This window comes from Pan troglodytes, chromosome 17 (assembly GCF_028858775.2).
Source record: "Pan troglodytes isolate AG18354 chromosome 17, NHGRI_mPanTro3-v2.0_pri, whole genome shotgun sequence".
Taxonomy (NCBI): domain Eukaryota; kingdom Metazoa; phylum Chordata; class Mammalia; order Primates; family Hominidae; genus Pan; species Pan troglodytes.
The window spans coordinates 25,468,344-25,486,138 of NC_072415.2; the positions used below are offsets into that span (position 1 = coordinate 25,468,344).

A 17,795-nucleotide genomic window follows, 5' to 3' on the forward strand; every position below is an offset into this window, starting at 1 on the left:
TCCCCTGCTTCCAACAATCAGTGGGACCAGGGGTGGACTCTGACCTCACATACAATCCTGCCTGTGTCCTGTCTTTTTCCTTCATTCATGGCCACCACAAATGTTCATTTTCCCCTGACTTAAATGGAATACAGCATGGGGAAAGACTGTATGTGGTACATCTCCTAAGCTTGATACAACATCTCTGATGACCTCTGGACATCACACATCCCTAGGAAATTACCTAAACATGAAATGTGCAAGTAGCAAAAGGAAATTGCAGTTCTAGGATGATCTCAGGTTTGTTTCTTAAAAAAAAACTATACACATATTTAAAAAGTATTTATATTTATATATGTGAGCCATATTGCTAAGTGTGATTACCACTGGGCAGTGTGTTTGTGTGGAGGGAAGGGCGGTTGTTGGGGAAAATACATTCTTACATTTTTTTATTCATTCATACTTTTAAAAAAACTATTTCGTATTTAAATTTTACTCTGACAATAATGGTATATAAAAAATATCGGGGCTCTTTTTAAAGGAACAACAACCAAAACCCTCATAGGAAAAGACAGGGTCCATCTTGTTAGCATACGTGTTGGTTAAGAGTGCTGCCTCTGGAACCAGGCTGTGTTCAACTGGAACTCTGTACCTATTTTCTCATCTGTAAAATGGGAATAATAATAGTAACCATCTCAATTACAGTGAATATTAAAAGAGTTAATATATGTAAAGCAGAGCAGTGCCTGGCAATTGACAAGCGAGAACTGTGGCTACTATTATTACCGTTATTAACATACCTTCATGAGCTGGGCCCTCTTGGTGTGCAGTATTTACTTTGTAAGTCTGAGACACCTGGGAGAGCAGATTTTATTCTAACAAACCTCTCCATAGTGATAAACATCTTCACCAAAAGGCTAATGTTTAATGGTAATGTTTTAAAAATGGCTGCATCATTTTGCATAAGTAAACCAGCCATTTATAGTTTCTGTCGTGGATGCTTAAATACTTTACCCAGCAGAAAATGGAAATAAGTTAGATACTGATCTGTTGTTTCTTGCTTTTATTTTCCAGGACTCAGAAGGGGTAGAAATTATGTTAGGAGTTTGTGCAAGTGGTCTGTTGATATATCGCGACCGGCTGCGAATAAACAGATTTGCCTGGCCCAAGGTTCTAAAGATTTCATACAAACGGAACAACTTTTACATTAAGATCCGGCCGGGAGAGGTAAGTATACCCACATTTGCCTGTGCATTGGGAGGAAAGATCCCTGATAGCAAGCAAGCATTTAAATTATCTGCTTATGAGTTTTGAGCATTGTGGGACACAGTGAATTACATCTAAGTGCCTGAGAGAGTTTATTGTAGGTTTGCCCAATAAACAGTAATAAATATTCTCTTCTTTACTATATTGTTCCAATATTTCCTACTGCATACATTAATTGGAGGGTTTTTAAAAACATATTTTAATATAAAATCCAGTCTCGGCCGGGTGCGGTGGCTCACGCCTGTAATCCCAGCACTTTGGGAGGCCGAGGGGGGGTGGATCACAAGGTCAGGAGATCGAGACCATCCTGGCTAACACGGTGAAATGCCGTCTCTACTAAATATACAAAAAATTAGCCGGGCGTAGTGGCAGGTGCCTATATTCCCAGCTACTCGGGAGGCTGAGGCAGGAGAATGGCGTGAACCCAGGGGGCGGAGCTTGCAGTGAGCCGAGATCGTGCCACTGCACTCCAGCCTAGGCAACAGAGCGAGACTCCGTCTCAAAAAAAAAAAAAAAAAATTCCAGTCTCATTAATAATTTTGTGTATACTTCAAGCAGTAATGGATAAATCTCTTCCTCCACATGCTTTTGTTATTTCTCCATGCTCTTTCTGTTTGTCCTGAAAATCTGGTTGTACTTTAAAGTGAACAGTTTAGAGGTCCTGTACTTCAAGGTACAAGGAATATTAGAACAAAGGACAATTAGTGTGAATTATATCAATGTTCTATAGCTCAATATATGTTTGTTTGTTTGTTTGTTTGTTTGTTTTAAGTCAGAGAAGCTAATGAGACAATCAGAATTGTTAACTAGTCCTTACTCCTTGGACAACAGCCTCCATGATCAACTTACGTTTATATCTTCCTTAGTGGTTTGTACATAATAGTAACACATATCTACTCTTATTTACTTAAGAGATAGTTAATAAATACCTCAAATTTCTAATTGGTATGGTTAGTATAACAGAGGCAGTCAAAGCTCAAAGATTCTAGCATACTTATATCTCTGAACATTTTCTGATATAATATAGAATTATCTCTTGTCTTCAAAATCTACTTCTCTACTGGAGTTTCTTGGTGGAAAATGCAATTTAAAAAATCAGAATATCGGCTGGGCATGGTGGCTCATGCCTGTAATCCCAGAACTTTGGGAGGCCAAGGGTGGGAGAATCACCTGGGCCCAAGGATTTAAGGCTGCAGTGAGTTTGATCACACCACTGTACCCCAGCCTGGGTGACAGAGCAAAGACCCTGTCTCAAAAATAACAAAAAAATTGAAACATAAAGCATGTAATGATGTTTAGTATGAACATAACATCATACCTATCTATGATAACTGAAATAATCTGTAAGCTTTTCATGTAAATAACTAAAATTATAGTGTTTTAAAAATATTTCCTAAAGATTATATATTAAACTTATAGCCAATAGATAGTCATTTGACTTCATTGAACATTTGTTAAGTGAGCACCTATTTATTGTCAGACATTAGAAATCTAAAGACAAATATGACCTTGTTCCTTGTTAAGGGATTTTCTATTTAGCAGAAAAACGGACTCATATACTTTGATTGTAACAGCATGATGCAAATGAGATGATATTCTGTAGACATGGAATGAGCATAGTATTGTGAGAGGCCAGAGGGGAGAGCTAGAGAAATGAATCAGTGGACAACTAGTAAGTCATGGGAGGTTTTAAATCAGGATATGACACAACTAGGTGAATATTTTGGAATGATACATTTCTTAATGAAATTCAACGACTTAGAAACATGACGTGATAAGACCTAAACTAGGGCAGAGGCTGTGGGAATAGACTGGAGGGAACAAATGCAAGAGAGAGGTTTCAGAGGCAGAAGCAGCAGGTCTTAGAGACAGGATAGAGGAAGTAATTAAAAGAGGGAAAAGTCCAGGATAATCAAAGGTTTTCAGTTTGCATGATTGAAGCCAATGGAGATGACATTCGGCAGGAGGGAAAAGGGGGAAAATTTCAGAAAAACAACTGAAATCCCTTTGAAACAGATTTTCAGGGAGTAACTCTTGCATAGGAAGGAGTTGAACAGAGTTATCAACTGTATATATTTTATTCAAGGCCTTAGACATGGAATAAATTACTCCAAGAGCAAGGCAAGTTAGAGAAAGAAAAGGCCCTAAAACTAGAACTCTGGATAATACCACTATTTGAGAAAGGGCCAAGGAGCTGAAGAAATGACAGCCAGAGAAATAAGAGAAGAAACAGCCTGATGGATGACCAGGAGATGAGTTTCAGAGGAAAGTGGTTAGCTAGCAGTATCATATGTTACAGAAAGGGCACGCAGGATGTGGACTAACAAAAGTGTGTTGAACTTAACAGTCAGGCCCCATGATGACATTTCAGAGTTCAGAAAGGCAACAGGAGCACCTGCCAGGTGTGTTGAGGTCAGGAGTAGGTAGCAGAGGCAGCAGGTCGTGGCTTCTGCTTCCTAAAGTTTAGCAGTGAGGAGTGAGATGGGGTTGTGGTGCTGGCAGAAGCAGGCTCAGAGAGAGCTGGTTTTTCACTCCTCTTCTCTCTGCTTTTACAATCCTATTTACAGCCTGAGAAAAGTGAGTGAGAAGAAATTATTGGAGACACACAGACTCTGAAGAAGTTGAAAGAAATTGATATAAAACACAGAGAAATAGATATTAATAAACTATTAATACCTATTCAGGTAGTCTAGGAGCCTGCATCATCCTTGCCTACAGAGGTTGGCAGAGACTCTTCCCAGCTTCTTGCAGCAGAGTGCAAGCTGACTCTTCCATATAACCCCTGGCATTGGCATAATATGTGCATATTAGTTGCAGGATGAATAAATGGATGATGATTTAGTCACAAGCCACACTATGTCTGTCTTGACTGGGTCCCTTAGACAGTAGTGATTTTTACAAACACCACTGCACATGAACATCCAGAGTGAATAAGAAGTTGGGAAAGGCAGTTGCGGTTGAAGCATTTGTGATGTATTTCCCACTTCCCCTAATCATCCTCAACAAACAAGAAATAGAGGTCAAACATGATTGTATCTCACATGCCATGCATATGACCCCTCACCTCGGTTCTTTGCCATATAAATGATTTTTGCTATTGATTATAGCAGTAGTACCCATTGTGTGCTCTTTGGGGAAGCCTTTACTGTTTAAGATGATTGCCCTCTGGTGGTCTGATGTGTACCTTCTTCAGAATGTGAAAACCTGTGCGTCTGCAGTAATAAAGTATATTATGCAGGAAATGAGATGAGTATTTCACCTCGAAAAATCAAATGGCTGATAAGGCATCATCTGAAGTGTACATGCTGAAAAATATGAAAATATGTTCCCCCAATCTCTGATCTTACGTATGATGTAGAGAGACGTTAGCATTTAACACGATAATCCATAGCGGAACACACAAATAAAATCAGCAATCTCTGACACCAAGTTACCAACTACCTAAGAAATACACATATTTCCTGCCCAGATATTAGGAGAAAAATCTCATTTCTAAGAATGCTGTAGACTATATTTGTAAACATTTTGTTCATTTCTGTACCTTGCAGTTGAAGTCATTGTGTCATTGAGAAACCATGAAAATAAAAGTTTAAAAGTGATATCAGGGCAAATTGATTTCTGGAAGAAATCAAAAAAACCCCTTTTTGTGTTTGGTTTTCAGTTGTATCATAAGATGCACACTTATTCAGAAGACATTTTACTGTATGCATAATGTGGCTATTTATACCTGCAGCATTTTAAAGACACATTTTTTAAATTAACAAATGAATCTGTATAGCATGAATTATGCATATAGCAATTGATCTAGTAAGTAAATTTTTGAAATTCTGGTGGCATTGTGATTCTGTAATTTATTTACAGGGCTTCTGTTATTTATAATTTTAAACTTTATTCTTCAATGTATTTTTTTTAATTTAGTTTGAACAATTTGAAAGCACCATTGGGTTTAAGCTGCCAAACCATCGAGCTGCCAAGCGTTTATGGAAAGTATGTGTTGAGCATCATACATTTTTCAGGTAGGAAGAGATTATTTTGTTTTTTTCCCTAAGGAATAATTATAATCACTTATACTGAAAAAGATTGTCAATAAAAAATATGGAATTTTATTCTTTCTATCCCTTCAAGTTCATTGTCACCATATTTCTTGATAAGAAATCCTAAGAGAACTAGAAAAAGACTAAATTTGAAGGATTTTCCCTAATTTGTCATGTACTTACATGTCCCAAACCCCCCTTCTTTAGTATCTTTAGTGTCTTTACATTATTTTTAGGGTGTCCGCTTCAAATATCCAATCCATTCCTTACTATTTCAATTCTTTACTATTTCAGTGATTTCTCAATACCCTGAATCCCTTTACCTACCTATGCATGGTATGAGACCCATCAAATTAGGCACCCAACACCAAATTGTCACTCTTCTTCTTCACTAATATCAAACTATTTAGTAGCTGTTTGGGCTTATAGAACCATAGACTGTCCACTTTGCGTGGAATGTTAAAAATTCATCTAGTTCAGTACAACCCTCATTTGCATATATCCTCTCTAAAACATCCCTAGTTGATATATACTATATGCATTCTTTTATGAAATCAGATTTATTTAACTGCAAGTTGTGTGTGTGGTAATGTTTAGCATGCAAAACACATGACCTCTCAGAGTAAAAAGTTTAAAAAGCACTCTCAATATTGGACTTAATAGTCCTTCTGCTGTTTTTCTTTATTCTCTTTAGACTACTGTTACCAGAAGCACCTCCCAAGAAATTCCTAACCTTGGGTTCCAAGTTTCGTTATAGTGGCAGGACACAAGCGCAAACGAGAAGAGCCAGTGCGTTGATAGATCGCCCAGCACCTTACTTTGAACGCTCATCCAGCAAACGTTATACCATGTCTCGCAGCTTGGATGGAGGTAGGCATCGCTTACTGGCCCTTAATAACCTAGTACCTACCCCAAAAAGAATATGAAACTGTCATGAGCTTTCAGTAAGTATAGATATTCCTGGATATTGTATGTTGAAAAGCAGTTGTTGCTTATTGACTGAATGGCACATTTTTAAGTCTCCCCCAGCGAAATGAAAGTCCCTTTGTCAGTCTAACATCTGCAGGTTTATGTAAAATTACATAAAAGAATCGCACTTCAGGAATGAAGAAAATAGCTTTCATAAGCTGACACCCTGAATTTGGAGAAAGATGCTCTCATTCTAAATATAGTAGTCACATACTCTGTGATTTGATTCTCTTGCCAACAGGTCTTAAAGGATTGGTAGGTTTAAGACCGTTTGTTTTATAAATCTATAAGTTAAATTTATTTCTGTTTCTAAAAAATCTTTATGAATAAAGTGTGACCTTTATCAGTCAGTTGATGATAGCTGGTAGAAAGGATGACATGCAAATAACAGAGCAAAGGGCTGTAAGTTAAATTCTCCTAGTTGTGCTAATTACTACCCCAGATGGACTGGGAGAACAGTGCTAGGTAGGGGTTCTGTACTGCCAAGTTAAATTAGTCAAATGGAGAGATGATCATTCAAACTACCTTTTTAGGGGATAACACAACAGTGAATTTTTAGTAGGGTTTTGTTTTATCGAACAGTTTCTTGATTGCTCTCTGGAGTAATATGGAGGTACACTTTCTGCTGCAAGGCGTGCCCGCTGTAAGAATACTCTGGAACTGAATCATGTCTAGGTCTCTGTCTTCTCATTTGGAGCACCTGGAGATTTGTTGTTTTTAATAGAAGTTCTTATCCTGTGCAAATAAAAAGAATTAGGAGTTTCTGGTATGCAGGTATGGTTTAAATAATAAGGAAAAACATAAATAAAAATAAACAAAAGTTACAAGCGCATGGTACCATCTCCTTCCCTACCTTTTTTGCCACTGTTCCCCTGAGAGTCTCAGCTCTGCCTTCCCCATTTCACTAGCCGGGTGATTGATGGGGAGAGGTGCTCCTTGAATCTCCCAACTAAAAACAACTGTCTTTTTCTAATGGAATACTTTATGAACAGTTTATAGAAGAAATCAAAATGGCATTATTAGTGCTATATTATGTATGTTACTAGCGAGGTGGAAACTGTACTCTTGTGGCATGGGTAAATCCAGATTGAAGTCCAGGCTCTGCTGCCCTCTGTCTCTGCGGTGGTTGACAAATGATTTCAGCTCTCCAGGCCTGTTTTAGTCATCTGTATAATAGGAATAAGGCTGCCTTTGACGGGGCTGTTGTGAAAAGCAAGATACATGTGAAAGCACTCTTGTTACATAGGTAATTATCTCAATAATCATATTGATAATTACTCTTTTTTCACATTTTTTAAAAATTTCAGTAGCTTTTGGGATACAAGCAGTCGGTTTTTGGCTACATGGCTGAATTGTATAGTAGTGAAATCTGAGATTTTAGTGCACCTGTCACCTGAGTAGTGCACATTGTACCCAATATGTAGTTTTTTATCCCTCACCACCCCCCCCACCGCCACTGTCTGCCTTCTGAGTCTCCAGTGTCCGTTATATTACTCTATGTGCCTTTGCATACCCATAGCTTAGCTCCCACTTATACATGAGAACGTATGGTATTTGGCTTTTCATTCCTCAGTTACTTCATGTAGAATAATGACCTTCAGCTCCATCCAAGTCACTTCAAAATACATGATTTCATTCATTTTTACGACTGAGTAGTATTCCATGATGTATATATACCACATTTTATATTCATAATTATTCTTACAGGCTTTTGTGAGCTAGCCTAGGAAGTTAATTACCATTGTGTGTCTTCTAAGAGTTTCCAGAATACCGAACTTAGAGCCAGCCCTTTTGAATAAAATAATTATCAGGACTGTTTCGAGCTGAATTAAGATATTAAAATATCGATGTTAACATTGAAGCTTTTCTTTCTGGTTTATCCTATTGACTCTTCTTTCTCCTTTAGAGTGTCTCTATTACCTCTTTCTATATATTATCAGTATTTGAGGAACTTTGTAGAATCGCACTTTTTTTTCCTGAATATCATCCACTTTGTTCATTGACGTGCACCCCAGGGAACACATTTGTTGTGAATGTTGTTTTCCTTATGACCTTTAGTGTGATAATGACTGCTGAGAAGACAGAAGACAATTGTGAAATCAATGTACTAATGTCATGCTGTCTCTTTCTCCCTGCCCAAAAGTGATGTTAGTATGTGTTGTCTCTCACTCCTTGCGGTCCTGCCAGCTCTAGTATGTTTTCTGCTGCTGTTGAGCTGGGTGGCACAGCTGCATGTTGCAACATAAACTGCTTTTTTGCAAGGTTGCATCTTACAGAGAATGGCCTAACTGGTCCATTAGGAAGTTGTGTCTCATATGAGCTTTTTCAACAGTGTAAAGAGATATAAAATGTCTTAGTGAAGATATTTTAGTGACATAGTTTAGCTATCAAAAGCATTTCAGAGAGGATTTCATTTCAGAATCCTTTCTTTTATTTACGTTTTTAAATTCCTAAAATAATAATGTAGATATTTTGTCTGTGATTAGTTACTGTGTATTTGAAAAGCAACATTTATAAGTTTTAATAAATTTTATATCTAAAACCTAAAATAATGAGTACCAACTTTTAAAACTTAATTAAGCATCTTTTCACTAAGACGTTTTAGCTGGGATGAAAGGCTATGTCTTATTCTCTTGAGTTTGCATGTTTTGCATTTGCATGAATTTCATTTAGCAACATTCATTGTGTTTTCGCAAAATATTAGAGATGAGTAAATGTATATGCATATTATGGTAGTCTGTTTAAAATGCAGTAGAAATGAAAACATTTCTGTACTTTAGATGAATGGAATTGCCATCTGATTTTTATAATCTCTACCAAGATGGTTAATATTTGTTATTACCCATGGAGCTTTTATACTGTAAGAGTGATAGACTTTTCAACATTAATAATAATAATAAGAAAACCAATTCAGTGCTCCTTGGTGAATGGCACTTCCAAAGAGCCAAGTGTATTAGAACAATTGTGTACTGCAAAGACTGCTGTTAGGTGTGGAATTGGCCACTACGAGACTGGTGCCAGTGCCAGCCAATGGTGATAATATGCCCAGCGGCAGCCTCGCGTCATGACCCTCCACTCACCTCCACACTTACACACATCCTCAGCAGAGAGTCTGAGGATAGATGAAATTCCAGGACATGAGCATTTCACGAATTTTAAAGCACTCGTATAGGAAATACAGGAAGGTCATGCTCTCATGAAGGTCCCTGCAGCACTGATTTGTTTTTTCAAGGCAAACCTGGTATTTTGTGTTGGTATTTTTTTTTTCAGTGAAGACATAGTTGGTGTTGTTCATGTGTCTTCTGACCTAACTATTTTGGATTTTATTTCTTTAATTGTATTTGCTTTTAGCATCAGTGAATGAAAACCATGAAATATACATGAAGGATTCTATGTCTGCTGCAGAGGTTGGTACTGGCCAGTACGCCACAACAAAAGGCATCTCTCAGACCAACTTGATCACCACTGTGACTCCGGAGAAGAAGGCTGAGGAGGAGCGGGACGAGGAAGAGGACAAACGGAGGAAGGGGGAAGAAGTCACGCCCGTCTCGGCCATCCGGCACGAGGGAAAGGTATAGCTCCCAGACTGCCTGCAAGAGCTTGCTCCAGCTTTTAAGAATGACTAAATGATGCTGAGGCTGTAAACCAGGAATGTGCTCAGATTTAGGATAAATCATATGTCAGCACTGGTCACATTCATATGTCAATTTTTAAATTATGATTGCTGTTTCAACATTTTTTCTCTGAAAGGTTCATTCATAGCTCTTTAAAAATTTTTATTTTAATAACTTGTGTGCTATGTAAGACTTTCAATAGCTGTCCTGTATGTGTATCTTAAAAATACTTTTGGTGGCGTATTACACTTTTCTGTTTGGGCTCACATTTCAGAACTGTCACTAAAGCTGTTTTCTTTGTTTCTGGCCCCATTCTCCTACCCAAGTACAGCATATTTTTCTAGATATACAATTATCATATTGCCATTCTTCTGACTATAAGTACATGGAGTGACCACAGCCTATATATTTATACTTACACCTAATCAGCAGAGTAGTGACTGGCCATGTTTTGAAAAGGGATCTTAAGGCAGAAAGTTGCAACAGGAGATAAAAAGGGAATTTGGCAGCAGCTTCTTCTTTCAGTGTTTAATTCATTAAACTTTGTAACATTGTTTCACCCCAAATTAAGTATCTTTTTTAACACCATTTTTAAACACTATGTTTTTTTCTGGTGATCCAGCACTACAAAGCAACTTTTCAGAAAAATAATTTAAAAGTCAAAAAACCCTTCAGGAGGCTTATACCTAATAATAATGGAAAAACAGAGTGGCTCCTGGCCTGTACAGAGCATAGAGTAAGAGGAAATAGCAGAATGAAAATGTTCATAATAACCCATGGGTTATCCTAAAATTTGAGTAAATTTGATTCACGAGTGCTCTTTTGTACATGGGCTCTTCAAATAGAGTTGGAGAATCACTACCCCGAATTCTATGGAAAGTGTTCCTTTTGACGAGAATTTAGCAGTGACATCTTAACATAGACAAATAATTTTTGTAGTTATGCTAAAATACTACAAATGGCCCAATCCATCATCTTTTATTTTTTGGGATAAGATTATTTATTTGGCAAACACAAAATTAAGCAGAGAGTAGGAAATAATGGCAGGGATATTTCGATAACTTTTGCTGTTAAAATGTGCTTTGTTCTAAATTTTGTTTTTACACTCTTCCTGTCTGTTCAGTCAAGGAAGGCTTTAAAGGGGACAGAAAAGAATATAATCCACCCAAAAAACAAATATGTGGTTCTTCTTCTTAGTTATTCTAACATTTTATAAAATCGCCATGCCAACATAAGATTCTCATGGATGTTTAAGTATGAAGAAGTGACACATCAATGTAAGTGATTTTTAGTTTTGCTCCCAAGATAAGGCCGGACATTTTCACTTTATTTGCTTTTAAAAGACCACCAGTTTGTTTATATAAAACGTAGCACTAAGCTGTCCTCACTTGGTGCCATTTGTGATGTGGGAAAAGACAAAGGACACTACCAGCCTCATAGCCTGAGTCTCTGAGAAGCCAGCACTCTGGGCAGAATGTCTTCAGGAAGTCTGTAGCTGAAATCTGGTGCTCATATAGGTGTGGGCTGGCTTGGTTTCCCCAGTGCAAAGCTGTCTTCTAGAAATGACTTTAATAATCAGCATAGAAGGTTAAACCTTAATTTTATCCTTCTCCATCTTCAAAAAGTAACGCAGAGGGTACTTATTTTTCAACCAAAATGAAAGTGTATTACTGAAAATAGTTCTTGAAAGGCTGGTCCCCTAGGTTGCCTGGGAAGGAGGCACGTTTCCCAGGCTGGGATCCCCCGGGTTATGGGGCTGCCTCACCTCCATGCTGGAGGACAGTTGTCTTCATGCAGAAGTTAGTGTGTAGCAGCTACATTATTCTTAGTTGAATGAGATTTGTGCAGTTTCCTGTTTAAAGTGCCGTCTTTAATGTCAAATGCAAATGTGTGGGAAAAGACATACTTCTCTCATCGTAAAAAGAGACCCTTCAAATGCCGAAGAGCTACGATTTTATTTGTGCATTTTCTTTCCCTCATGCCTCAGATGTAACTTTATTTGTGCATTTTCTTTCTGTCGCTATATTTACCACTTCTCCCCAAGTCAGGATTGCATAACCACACAAGGCAGGCTGGGTAATTTCCATGCTGTCAGGCCACTGGGCAAAACACACACATACACACACGCAGTGACACAGACATCAGCAGAAGTCTAATTACTTTCAGGCTTGGATTTCCCGGCCTGCAGCAGCTGCTGTACCTGCCCAGGTCCTGCCTGGGGCTTGCGTGCTTTCCTTCCTCCCCTTCTTGTCCAGCAACCCCTCCACCACCTGCAGAGGAAACTGGCCCTGGTCGTGGAGACTTCCAGGACCCAGAGAGGAGAAGTAGATTCACTTGCCCCATAAAAGCTTGAGCTCACCAGGGGAGCACCTGTGGAAAACCCTGCTTTTATCATTATATTAAGGACTCAAACCAAAGATCTAAATATGCCCTTTATCTGCTAAGAAAAATCAGAAGGCTGGGAAATTATATCTTTCTATTATTATGCATCATAAATAATAGAAAGTAAATACTGGCAAAGCATGTTACAAGAAAACACATTGTTTTTGCTAGTTAGCTTGTTGAAATCACTTGAGTTGAAGTTCCACTAATATCCTAAATAAAGGAGCCAAAATAGAGCTTTCAAGGGAACTTCAGTTCTTTTTTGAGGAGTGAGATATTCAGAAATGCTAAGTGTCGAATCCCTGATTGTAACTGCTTATCAGATAGGAGTGGGGCCAGAAACTTCTTGATTTGGAATGTAAACTCCTTGTTTTGGATGTAATTGAATAACCAGGGAAAGGACTAATGCTAGAGATTGGTTTTTTTTTTAATCAAAATCTGGATTGGATTTCATCTTCATTTTTAATCTAGCTGAACTATAGTAACAGCTCTGCTACCTGGAAATCAGGAGAAGGTTATTGAAAGTCTTCATGTTAAGTTATCAGATTTACTTATGTTTGCTCCCCAAAACCTGAAACTTTCTAGAGTTGTTAGTCTAAAATGAAATTTTTTGACCATGTGAAATGTGTAGACTTTGGGATTGCCCACAAATACCTTCTGTTCTGAGTTTTAAAAGAATTCCACCTGTATGTGATGGTCTCATGGGAGAAATGTAGCCGTTCGTGGCAACAGTGGCATGCAGCTTGAATACTTTAACATTCATGAGCAACCCTAGTGCTAAAATTTTTGTTTTACAATTTTATATTGATACCCATAAGAAAATTAACTAATTGCAGTTTTCTTTTTGTCCTTTTGCACCTCTGTTTGCTGCTTTCTGTCTCTCTCTGTCTCTTTCACATCAGTCACCTGGGCTTGGCACTGACTCATGTCCCTTGTCACCCCCATCCACCCATTGTGCCCCCACATCTCCCCCAGAGCTCCGTAGGAGGTGTAAGGAGAATGACTGCAAACTGCCAGGTTACGAGCCGTCCAGAGCTGAGCACCTGCCTGGAGAGCCCACCTTGGATTCTGATGGCCCAGGGAGGCCTTACCTAGGGGATCAAGATGTGGCTTTTAGCTACAGACAGCAAACTGGCAAGGGGACCACCCTGTTCTCCTTCTCCTTGCAGCTCCCCGAGTCATTCCCCTCCCTCCTAGATGATGATGGATACCTCTCTTTCCCCAACCTTTCTGAAACCAACCTCCTGCCCCAGAGCTTGCAGCATTACCTCCCGATCCACTCACCGTCCCTCGTGCCCTGTTTCCTCTTCATCTTTTTCTTTCTGCTGTCTGCCTCCTTCTCAGTGCCATATGCTCTCACTCTCTCCTTCCCTCTGGCTCTGTGCCTCTGCTACCTGGAGCCCAAGGCGGCCTCCTTGAGCGCCTCCCTAGACAATGACCCGAGTGACAGTTCAGAGGAAGAGGTGTGTACCTCGGCATAGAACACGCTTCCCCTTCGTGTTCCGTGCTTGAGTCCGAAACAGTGTTAGCTGGCTGCTGCCATAGTGGTCCTACTTTCAGAGCCTCATTTATTGTCTGTGCCAATATGTTGAGGTTTCTGTGTGTTGGGGAGTCCAACCTGGGCCCCAGGGTTAGGCACAACACCATGTGGATGTAGCAGTCTGAGCCCAACCCGGAATCGTTCTGCTACCCACTGAGTTCTACGTGGGATGAAAGACTCAGCCAGAAGTCAATTTTATAGAACCCGTCAGCTGTGTAAAAGATCAGGGCTAAGCTAAAGGTTCTGATCAGTTATGGTTTAATAAGGTAAATCACATATAAGACAGATGATGAGTAGTTTTCAACTTAAATGACAGTCAAGGAGAGGTGGAAGAGTGCATCCCCGGAGGGGATGTATCATCATCACCTGGGTAGCTTTCTAAAGTTGCAAAGGTATCTCCTCCCTGGAGATCCTGAAATGTCCCCACCACCCTCTGCTCATCATTGCCAGACAGTCATTGTTACTCACAGAGAGGTCAGTCAATCGGATCCCGCATTGTATTGTGTCAGAGCAGTTTAAAGCACCCACATGACATCAGTCATTGGTAAGGGCAGAAACAAGCCCAGAAGCAACTGTATGCAGTGCAGCAGTGTTCAGACACAATCAGAAAAGGACTAAATTGAAGTTTTCAAACAATGTAAAGGCAGGCTGAAATTTCACCGTGCTAGCAATGCCAATGCAGATAATATGACAGCGATTCTTTCAACTGCAGTATGAGTCTCAGAATCCCCCCATTTTCACAGTGTGGTGAGGCTGGGCCTCTATGGCTGCCAGCCAGACATGGACATAGTGGGCGAAAGACCCTGAACTATCAGCCTCCATCCTTGAAGGCATGCTGCTGCAGGGCAGGCTCCTGTCCCCGACTCGAGCAATTGGGCGAGCTGACATGGTAGCCAGTAGTTTTTCCTGTTAATTGTTCTCCTTTCCCACCGCCACACAGCCCAGTGAACAGCCCAGCAGTTTCTCTTTCTACAGGCTTCAAATAGCGTGCAGGGAAGAATAATAGAAGCTGCCACCAGAGGCCCTGGCTGCTGTCATGCACGCCCCTCCCCACTCCTCTCCCCAGGCTCCCTGCAGCCCTCCTGTTCCCACAGAACAAGAGCTGTTGTGATAGGGAAAAAGCAAAATACGCTTAGCATTTTTTTTTAAAGTCACAAAGTCAAGGCAATGCTAAAAAAGGAAAGAAAGCCTAAATCTGTGCTCAGCTAGAAAGTCATAATTTGAGCTGCACCTGTGAGTATATAGTATTATATGTTGAGGGTGTGCGAGTATCTATATTTAGTGGAATTATGACCATTTCTTTGCAGCAGAAGGAAAAAATGTGAATGGTCTCACAGGTGTTTTAAGTAAAAGTCTACACTTTTAATAGATTTTGCATAAGAGACATTTTCAAGGTTCTTGAGTTATATATAACGATTTGCTCCAGCTGATATATAAATAACTTTTTATACATGGAAAATATTTTGAGAACTACTTGAAATCCTAGGCTTTAATATCACTATTTCTCATATTGGCAATATTATCAAATAGTGTTGGACTAGAACATATTACAGTTAAGAACACAATATTGTCTACAAATACAATGTTATTATTTATTAGCTGATTTCTAACACGGAGATATATTTTTCCTTTAACAGTCGAGTTAGTCATCAAGCTAACATAAGGCAAAAAAGATTGCTGTTTTATGCTTTTCTAAATTCAAAATAAATATTTCAACTTTTATATAGCAAACCACACAGATCTTGTGCCTAATCCAGGGTATACATCTTGTTGTAATCAGTGCATGAGAATTAATGTTAAACTTGGGCATGTCTGCATTACATTGGCAAAACAAATCACAGCAGTTAATTGTTACAAGCTAGCGAACGTGTGATTGGAGCTTCCCAGTCATAACTGTCCTTGTTATTGCAAACCTCCAAAACCATGAATTAGCACTGACCACTGGAGTCTTCATCACCCTTCTCCGCAGCCCTAGTCAGCCTATATGATAGCTCTCCTGCCATCAGACTCTGTAACTAGCCATCTGTTCAGTGTTGTCTCTTGAAGTGTTAAGAGCTGTGCATTCTAGTTCAGGCTGAGCCAGAGAACTCATATTGAGGTCATTCTGGTCTGTTTTATTTAAATTGCCATTTGCTTACATGGCCTGATTTAATCTCTAGGCCTCAAGCACTGTGGCAGCTACACTGAGTGACTTCTTAACATACAATTCAGCCTTGTCACTTTCGTTTTGCCAAGTCACTACTAATTAATTCTTTTTAAACATTGTATCATCATTGCTTACATTTTTAACATGTTATGGTGGCTTATTTCCAGCCTTTCTAAGAGTGAAATCCAGTATAAAAAGGCTTCAACATTTCACATTATAAAGCTGTTGACCAGTCATGTTTTTTCTTTTGTACTTTCAGAATGGTCAAATAAGGGGCAGGATATCAAAATATCCTATCAAGAAATATGAGATGAACTTACCTCCCCAAACCATAAAATGCAATTACATGTGTATTTCTGAGTAATTTTTTGATAATACAAAGAAAAATAGAGATAAGTTCAAATAAAGAGGAAGAAAAATTAACTGATTTATAACATTTTAAATTACATAAACAGTATTATATGATAGTTTATGATATGTTATATATTTGCAGTTTTATGTAGTCATCATACATTATAGAAATACCAGTTGCTATAAAAACTTTTATTCAGCCTTATTCATTTATTGACTGTTGATCAGGCACTATACTACTGACTGACTGACTAAATGCTAAGTAGGAATTCAAGAAATTTTTTATGTGGACTATGCTATTTGTGTATGGCTGAGAAAAATAGGAATAATTATATAATATAATTGTTATAGGCATTTTTTTTTTTTTTTTTAGCTCTGAGTGTGTCAGGCATTATATAGAGCACTTACTATCCATTACCCAATACAGTTAGGGCTGTTATTTTCCCCATTTTATGGGAAGGAAACTGAGATTAAAATATGAAAAGTGCCCAGTGTGCCACAGGTTTGAACAGAAAGGATTTGAGCTCATGTTCATCTGACGTTAAACCTTTCCCTCTTAACGACCACTGTCCCCTAATGCTAAAATGCTTGCAAGTTACTGAAGTAAATTTTAAAACCACAAGGGAAATAAGCTAAATAGGAGGAGAAGCACTTTCAAAAATTTTAGAAGTGTTTGACACAACTAATTAGAACACTAAATGCAAGTCATTCGAGCTGGGCACGCAGTGGCTTACCCCTGTAATCCCAATACTTTGGGGGGCCGAGGCAGGCGGATCACTTGAGGTCAGGAGTTTGAGACCAGCCTGGCCAACATGGTGAAACCCTGCGTCTACTAAAAGTACAAAAATTAGCCAGGCATGGTGGCATGCACCTATAGTCCCAGCTAGGACTATAGGGAGTCCTCCCTAGTCCCACTAGGGAGGCTGAGGTGTGAGAATCACTTGAACCCAGGAGGCGGAGGTTGCAGTGAGCCAAGATTGTGCTACTGTGCTCCAGCCAGGGTGACAGAGCGAGACCCTGTCTAAAAAAATAAAACACTAAGTGCAAGTTATTCTTATTTATTCTTGAAAGCCTAAGATCTTTGAGTTATTCTGTACACCTGAACAAATAACCGGTCTCTCTTACTAATTCAAACTGGCCTTTCCCAGGGCTGTCACTCGGTACAGCCATACTAATCCCATAGCAACAATCACCTTTATATGAAAATTAACAGCCACCTCCTGCCCCCAGTTGTTAACCAAGCCGGTCAGGTCATGAAAATGGGTCAACACGCTTTCCTTACCAACCTACAGAAAATTATTTTCCACTTAGACTTGGTAGCAAGGGTGCCAGAATGGTGTCCTCAGGTACATGTGCTGAGCATGTGTTCAGCCTCCCTTTCTTTTAGGAGTACGTAACATGAAACATGTGGCTAGTGCCAAGAAATCAGCATAGCCAGAGTTTAGTTTTGTCAGTGGAAACAACACTGTCCCAGTTGCCCCTTCCTGACATTTCTTGTTCTTTGTAGTGGGAGG

General features: G+C 39.2%; 1 protein-coding gene across 50 annotated transcripts in view; it reads left to right on the forward strand.

Annotated features, from left to right (window-relative positions):
* EPB41L3 (erythrocyte membrane protein band 4.1 like 3) overlaps positions 1 to 17,795 on the forward strand; it is a 236,951-nt gene that overhangs the window by 199,789 nt on the left and 19,367 nt on the right. For 20 of the 50 annotated variants that reach the window (XM_063795989.1, XM_054672361.2, XM_063795993.1 and 17 more), the window contains 4 exons: positions 1,054 to 1,206; positions 5,164 to 5,261; positions 5,974 to 6,149; positions 9,600 to 9,820. In XM_063795989.1, the coding sequence (XP_063652059.1) occupies positions 1,054 to 1,206; positions 5,164 to 5,261; positions 5,974 to 6,149; positions 9,600 to 9,820 (648 nt within the window). Of the gene's footprint in view, positions 1 to 1,053; positions 1,207 to 5,163; positions 5,262 to 5,973; positions 6,150 to 9,599; positions 9,821 to 13,146; positions 13,708 to 17,795 lie in introns of all 50 variants that reach the window. The other 30 variants (XM_016933355.4, XM_016933356.4, XM_016933350.4 and 27 more) reach the window with 3 other exon arrangements.